The 8,026-nt window shown below is 37.0% G+C and overlaps 1 protein-coding gene across 2 annotated transcripts in view; it reads left to right on the top strand.

The window, feature by feature from the left end:
* Window positions 1–241: 241 nt before the first annotated feature.
* The window catches only part of LOC117109319 (dual oxidase maturation factor 1-like), a 9,759-nt gene continuing 1,974 nt past the window's right edge, over window positions 242–8,026 (top strand). For both annotated transcript variants that reach the window (XM_033251602.1, XM_033251594.1), the window contains exons 1-7: window positions 242–499; window positions 1,125–1,182; window positions 2,328–2,465; window positions 3,434–3,541; window positions 5,505–5,658; window positions 6,250–6,491; window positions 6,819–7,066. In XM_033251602.1, the coding sequence (XP_033107493.1) occupies window positions 284–499; window positions 1,125–1,182; window positions 2,328–2,465; window positions 3,434–3,541; window positions 5,505–5,658; window positions 6,250–6,491; window positions 6,819–7,066 (1,164 nt within the window). In that variant the 5' untranslated portion in view covers window positions 242–283. The remainder of the gene's footprint in view (window positions 500–1,124; window positions 1,183–2,327; window positions 2,466–3,433; window positions 3,542–5,504; window positions 5,659–6,249; window positions 6,492–6,818; window positions 7,067–8,026) is intronic.

Genomic DNA, 8,026 nt, shown 5'->3' with positions numbered 1-8,026 from the left:
TTTTTATTGTAATCAATTAGAACAAGTGGGGCATTATTATTACGGTACATTAATGAAACAATAATTCAAGTGTTTATACACTAATTTGTTACTTTTAAAAATTCCCCTATACTTGTGTAAACAATAAATGTAGGAAGTGTTCTCGACTTTCTACCAAGAGTCTGACAAACAGGCCAGATATCAACAACTCGAATCGATAGCGAAACGATCCAGCAATGTTTTGTTTCATTCTTGGCCCACTGTTCCTCTCGCACTGACCCTACTATTTGGCTCTGAAGCAAAGATGTCGATAAACTACTCATTCTGTGAGCCTGATTGTCCTGGCTACGATGATAAAGTTTTCGGATTCAATGCCTTCCGAGATAAACCAGTGTCGCCAAATTATCCTCCACACCCAACTGCCGTTACCTATGATGTTACTCTAGCCGGTTTGATTTTCGCTGCCGTTATTCTCTTTGTGAGCTTCTTGTTTATAATGCCAGGGATACGTGGTATACATGTAAGTTCTTTTAAATACATAAATAATGTAAAAATAAATATATTGCCACATTATGTCAAACAAAGTGACATTTGGTTGCTTGGTACTGACACCAACCACGACCACGACGGCGACATTGACGACAACGACGGAGGTATATTATCTTTTCCAAGCTATAACATTTTAAGATTTACTGTTTTAAGTTTACGTTAGCAACTCCCTTGTTTATTGATCATCATTTTGAAAGTTTGTTCTAAAGCTCAATATTTAAATTATATACAGTATTTAATCAATTTTGTATAAAAATGTACCGTAGCTTCCACAAACAGAAAATATTTAAAATGAAAAATTTAATGATATTAATATTGATGATCATAATGACGATGATGATGATGATGATAGCGATGATGATGATGACGATGATTATGTTGATAATTATGATGATGATGTCGATGATAATGATAATGATAGTGATGATGATATTGATGACGATGACAATGAAATGACGATGATTTTAATAATGAAAACTGGTAGTGTTCCTCCAAAAAAAGACCTCCTTTTTAGCGGACATCTTTCTGGGAGTGACTTGTAACATCAAATTTGTAAAACTAAATAAACACAATTGTTCGTTTTACTTTTATTACAGAGATTGTGGGCCTTTATCCGTGTGACAGTCAGTTTGTTTATCGGACTTACAATTCTACGTAAGTTTAATTTTTGTTTTTTTAGTGCTACAGCGGCACGTTTATTTACTCGATATCAGAGGGTTTAGCCTCCTCCACCCACTAAAATGTTACCAAAATGCATGTTGTTTGTAGCTGTGAAATACTGTATAGTCTAAATGAAAACGTTCATTTGAAAAAAAAAATAGTTTATCAACTAATCCAGCGTCATGTGGGGACCATACTCGCACGGTGTAGCTGGGATAGGTTGATGATTCAAACCATCCTAAAATATCCTGGATCCGACCCTTCAATCTTCAATTGCTCATTGGAGAATCACAGGCGTAAAGTTATATGTTATCACCTGTAGGTAAGGTAACGGATCTAATATGTTTTATAATCCACAACGGAAACTTTCTGTCACAAATTAAGGATTATGCAAATAATATAAGAAATGGTATTATTCCGTGAGTTGACGATCATTTTTCTTATTAAAATTTTCAGTTTAAAGCTTAAACCTTATTGAATTTGTGTTTATTTAAAGTATATCACGTGGCATGGCAGTTGATATTTAACTTTATTAACAGGAACTATGATTCTGGTATAATATAGTTCCGTTTTGTGTGGTTGCTGAAGTTTGATGTTAATTAACACTCTCAATAATCTAAGTACGTGTTCCGAGTAGACGGAAAAGCGCCGTAAGCTGATCTACGGTAATTCCCAAGTTCCACTTTCGGTGTGATTTACGTTTTTTTTTTAACATGACTGTGAATTTTCAAGTTTCATCGGTAAACAAATCAGCGATTTTCAGTGATATGGGACAGTGATGATTAATATTTTAGTACGTATAAAAGATAATATTTTGCCGAGCTGTGCTAATACATATCTTCTGACACTTAATTTCGGAGCATTCAAGGAAGGCTTACACCAATTCGAGAGGTATGAAAAGGCCTATTCCTAAAATTAAAAATTATACTGTAGGTTATACCCTTTCACACGCGTTTTATAGAACGAACACTCGTGTCACAAACATTAACAATGTGTCCCCACCCCCTCTCAGGGCGTAACATGTTCTGATTCTTGTCCTTTTAAAATACATGTAAAGTGCCGTGTTTTATTCGATATACATATTGCTGTTGGATTGGATACAAAGGAAAACACTTAAATAACACTCTTCATTTACATAGTGTGTCTGTATGGTGTTGACTGGGAACACGGTGAAGTCTATGTTGAACATCTGCCTTATAAGGCTTTCACTAGACACGAGATAAATGCAACAGTCGGTTTACACATTGGATTGAAAGAAATCAACATCACTCTCACAGGTACGATATTCCCTTATATAATGTCCACTTTGATGAGGTTTACATCATCAGACGGTCATTGAAAGTGGTAGGTACAGCTCTTAAGATGTTGCTATAATGCTTTCATTTCTATCTTTTATTATATTTACCATTAACATTTGACTGTTTAAGTAGAGACTGTATTTAATATACGGCATTTTAAAAAAAACTGCAGCACGTATACTTAAACAATGCAGTGCAAACTGAGCTGACCTTGGCTAAAGCTATGGCCTGGATCTTACTTTAATTCAGCATTTTTTGTTGGCCAGGCCCAAATCGGCCAAGCGGCGGGCCCCTTAAAGAGCGCAGAATGTGTCCAAAAACACAAAACACACAAAAAACAAAAAAACAAAAAAAAAAAACAAAAACAAAAACAAAAACAAAAAAAACGGGGAAAAAACGAGAAGAAAAAAAATATACGACACTTAACGTCAACCGCCGGGTTCGCCCCGTAAACTGAGGCCCAATGCGATCTTCAACCAAGGGCCTCAAACATAAATAGGGAGTTTTCGCTGCACGACTAACCTTAACGTTAACGGATGACGTCATAATTCATTCATCTTGCATTGCGGACCGGAATACGTTAATTTCAGGATTTTACGTGCTCGTCGGGCGTTGGTTACAGGTTTGCGCATGCGTATTTCGATTTGTTTCCAAAAGGGGCGGAGTCATCGCGTTTAACGTCGTGCGGCGAAAACTACCTATTATACCAGCAGTCTGCACGTAGTTAATTAGTATAACGGGTACACTGTGCGCACATTGTGTCAGTAGTTAGCTCGTGGTGATCAGAATCGCAGCATGTCGGCAGAGTGATTCATATTTTAATTTTGTTCATTGTAGCCCTTCTACACAACTCTATAATTCATACCTTCCGAAATACTAGTTTCTACGGCGTTCAATGGGAAAATATGTATTTATGAATAAACGATTTTTGTTTTCGGAACGCTTAGGAGACCCGATTGGACAATCACTTGAGGTAAATCAAACAGAAAACATAAATTACAATGAGCAATACACCTTTTGCTGTGGACAAGGAAGAACCGGATTTGGACCGTTCGGTAAGGCAGAAAGTTATCATTATCAGTCAATTATCAATGTATTATAAAGATAGGGGCCGGATTTATCAAACTAGAAATCAGCTTAAATTCGTCCATTTTTTTGCTTAAGTCAGATTTATCAATATTGCTTTAGCTTAAATAATTGCTTAAAATTAAAAAGTCGATTGTGCGCATGCGCCATCTAAGACATTTTTTAAGCTAAGATTTTGCTAAGAAAGTTTGATAAATTTGCTTAGGGAAATAGTAACTTATTTGACTTTTTATAAAGACATTTGCTAATGCCCCTTTCCCACATTCTATCGTAGTGATTCCTACTCAAAAAGTTCAAGTTTTACGTTTAATCAACACGCTACTGGGACGCCGTCAAGATGTATTACGGCACTATTGCGATAGTGCGACGACATTTTTACGAAACACGATTGGACAATCACTTGAGGTAAATCAAACAGAAAACATAAATTACAATGAGCAATACACCTTTTGCTGTGGACAAGGAAGAACCGGATTTGGACCGTTCGGTAAGGCAGAAAGTTATCATTATCAGTCAATTATCAATGTATTATAAAGAAAGGATTTATCAAACTAGAAATCAGCTTAAATTCGTCTTAAGTCCATTTTTTTGCTTAAGTCAGATTTATCAATATTGCTTTAGCTTAAATAATTGCTTAAAATTAAAAAGTCGATTGTGCGCATGCGCCATCTAAGACATTTTTTAAGCTAAGATTTTGCTAAGAAAGTTTGATAAATTTGCTTAGGGAAATGGTAACTTATTTGACTTTTTATAAAGACATTTGCTAATGCCCCTTTCCCACATTCTATCGTAGTGATTCCTACTCAAAAAGTTCAAGTTTTACGTTTAATCAACACGCTACTAGGACGCCGTCAAGATGTATTACGGCACTATTGCGATAGTGCGACGACATTTTTACGAATTATTACGATAGAGTTACGATTTGTGAAGACGTACTACGAATTACCAAAATTTTAATTCGACGTCACTACGATTTTACAAAGACGCAAGCACGACCTTAGCATGATTTTACAAGACGCACATTACAAAAACAAACATCACATGACATGACTATCAATATTTGCAAGCTGCTGCCATAGAAGAAGAAAATTTGTTGGCTGCTACAGTTTTGATAATCAAGAGTAAGCGTCGGTCACGTCGAATGCATAGGCCTAAACAAAGTGTATGGGTACAGCCATGGCTCTCACGTCGTCAGACAGTTTCAGACAGTATGAACACTTAGTAGAGTTAAATAGCTTTAGCTTCAAAATCAAGGTAAATCAAGGTAAAATTAAATAGAGAAGACCCAAGAGGCTTCAAAAACTTCCTCCAAGTGAGCAAGGAATTGTTCAGTGTGTTGAAAAACTTTTTTGACACAGAGCCACGTGATATAAACCACGGTCTTGATGGTATCCTAATGGCATCGTATCTAATCGTCTCACCACCGCAGCGACGTCTTGGCTTGTCGTAGGTGTTGTTGACAAGACACAGTCACGACAAACGACGACAACGTTACGCCACTCACACGATGCCGCTGCGGTAGACCAAGATCTTTTTCACGGCTACGATTGAGCACGATTTTTTTGAACATTCCAAAAAAATCGTGCTCCATCACGATAACATCAAGATCCAGTACGATGCAATACGATGAATTATTTTTGACCACGATATTTACGACGCCATTGCGATTTTTTAAAATTGAAAAATCGTGCTCTGTCGTAGCTAAAATCGTGAATGTGGGAAAGGGACATAAACTAAGATTGACAAATTCCGGGCCAGCCACTCACTGCTCCCGACGGTCGTCAGTCGACGCAATTCTGAAGAACGTAACGCCAGACGCGAGCGCAACGAATCTTTTTTAATGACGATCCGTTTAGACTGACTTTAAGGAACACAATTTATTCTGAATAAATAGCTAATGTATACAATGTAATTAGAACTTTTTCGTTACAGCGGGAAGAATAAATCGAGAGTTCCGTGCAGCTCAGTGGCGTGGAACGCCTCTGCCAATACTTTGGGTATTGGAATACTTCACTTTAGATGGTGAAAACATTCGTTGGGGAAGAGCATACAGATTGACAGGATGGTACACAAATATAATGCTCTGGTAAATACACTGCAAACATAGAAAAGCATTCTAGTATTCAATAACCAGTTCTTGGAGATTGGTAACGCCTACATCTTATAAGCATTTGACGACAAAGGATACAATACATTAATAAAATACGATACAATACAATGTACTTTATTCGCAACTAAAAACAGTTGAAACGCACATACATAAAAGCATGTCTTGAATCTCCGGAGAGATACTTTTTATAAACAAATCATGATATAAGAGGAAGATACTCGAAACCGTCTTGCGCCAATGCTATAAATATAGGCCTATATAGATACATTTTGAATGTTAAAGAAGAGGAATATGCGAGTGTGAAAAATAGGTGCCCAACCTCCTGCTACATATATGCAGATGGAGACGCCTTAACCAGCTGGACCATTAAGGCTTTATTGGAAATTCAAATCCGATTAAAACATCTAATTTTCACACTCATACGCACCGCACAGTCCTTGATGCTATTGCCTTTGTGTTCGGTATAGCCTGTCTCTTATACACATCTAGATGTGTATAAGAGACAGATATAATATTATTATTATTATTATTATTATTATTATTAATGACTAGAACTTTTCAATCTAGGACTGCTTTTCCCCTGTGGCTGTTGAGTAACATCTTAATGTTTATGGTGATACGCTATGGTGCGTACTTACTGTCGTTGACCGGAGGATGCATGTTGACCGGAAACATAATTTTTGCAACGTTACGGAACACATTAGGTGCTGAAGAAGACTTTCACTGGATACCACTGGAGATACCACTTAATGATGAGTCCAAATTGGTTCTGAAGTATGGTTGGTGTTTCTGGATGAACATGAGCGTAGGTAAAGAACAATAACAGTTTGATACATAATATACGCCTGTAAGTAGCACTGTCCGTGAGCGGACCATCCACGGCAACATGAACATATTACCCTCAACCCAACATAAAGAAGAACGGGATTTATCACCATTGAACTGCGCATTTAATATTTAAAAAGTTATCAAATTCCAATGATATCAACATGGACAATTATTTTTACGTCATAAACGAAACGCGTTGCGTTTTCTATGAAGTTGCATCGGCAGACTACCATTGGAGCAGTGTGTCATTTCTTTTTTCAAATAGTGGCCTAACATAAATATTTAATTTGTATCATATCTTTTTCTAGGTTTGATATGCGTTGTTCTTGCATTTGTTATTTATGCAATGGATGCTTTATATCCACTTGGAACCGCTTCTTTCTTTGATGTTGATCCTTTGCAAGATTTTGAAGAACAGTATATTCCAGTTGATTCAGTGAATGAAAAGAGACCGGTGTCGTTCTATGCTGGAAAGAGTGACGGGTCTGTACCGCCGTCTGTGGACTTGGGATACGACGACCAACCACTATACGAAAATGCCGGACAAGAGAAATTGGTAACATTTCCAAAAGACGATTAATATCACTGCTTCATACCGTACATTGCATAATTCGTTAGATTATTAGAGTAATCTTGATTTAAATGTACACACTTTAAATGCAAACATAAGAGGGATTTATTTAAGACCCAGACCGTGTCTGTTCACAATTTTTTCATTTTCCCTCCTGCAAAAATGCAATGAGAACTACACGTATGCCTATGTCACAGGCTGTGTCAGCCACCATTTGTGTGCGTTTTGGGACGCAAAGTTTGCGTTAATACCGTACTGGTCGTAATTTAAAGTGGTTCACACTAAAAATTGTCCAAATAACCGTCGGGAACATTGTATTACCATAGAGGTATAATAAGAATACAGAACGCTAACCGCAATGTATTCGATGTTCGAAATACGCAGAACTGTGTCTGTGTACCATCCAAGATGGCTACCATAGATTTAGCCAATCAAATTTCGCTAAGCGCCATCGTTTGCAAATGCGCCCTCAATTTACTCAGAAGTTCAGTACAGCTAGTTACCTGTATGTTTGAAACTCGAGCGTTGCGGTGTTTGGGTTTAATGTATACGATTTTAATTTTCATTCCTTGGTACTTTATTTTTGATGCTTCACTTGGCCTCGTTTTGGCTACAATAGTTTAGTAATTTGTTATTACCATTACTCATTATCATTAATGAAATAATAGTCAGTCAGAGGGCTTATTAATATGTAATAATATGTATACTAAGCCTGAAGGTGGCGCTTTACTACGACGGCCATCTTGGATGGTACACATACATAACACTGCATTGCTGCGCCATCTTGTCAACACTCTAGTTGTTTAATAGCTCTATGTGTATTACACAATGCTACGCCTCAAGAGGGCGTTCGGCCGGATAAATCTGGCAATACGGCTAAAAATACTGTCGTATATTATACCTTTGATGATTTATATTATATTTATTTAACAGTGTTAACGGCTT

This window comes from Anneissia japonica, unplaced genomic scaffold (assembly GCF_011630105.1).
Source record: "Anneissia japonica isolate Jap-2015-1 unplaced genomic scaffold, ASM1163010v1 scaffold26_len2425191_cov177, whole genome shotgun sequence".
In the NCBI taxonomy this organism is placed as follows: domain Eukaryota; kingdom Metazoa; phylum Echinodermata; class Crinoidea; order Comatulida; family Comatulidae; genus Anneissia; species Anneissia japonica.
Note: the sequence above shows the minus strand (reverse complement) of the source record. Positions and strands in the feature narration are given on the sequence as shown.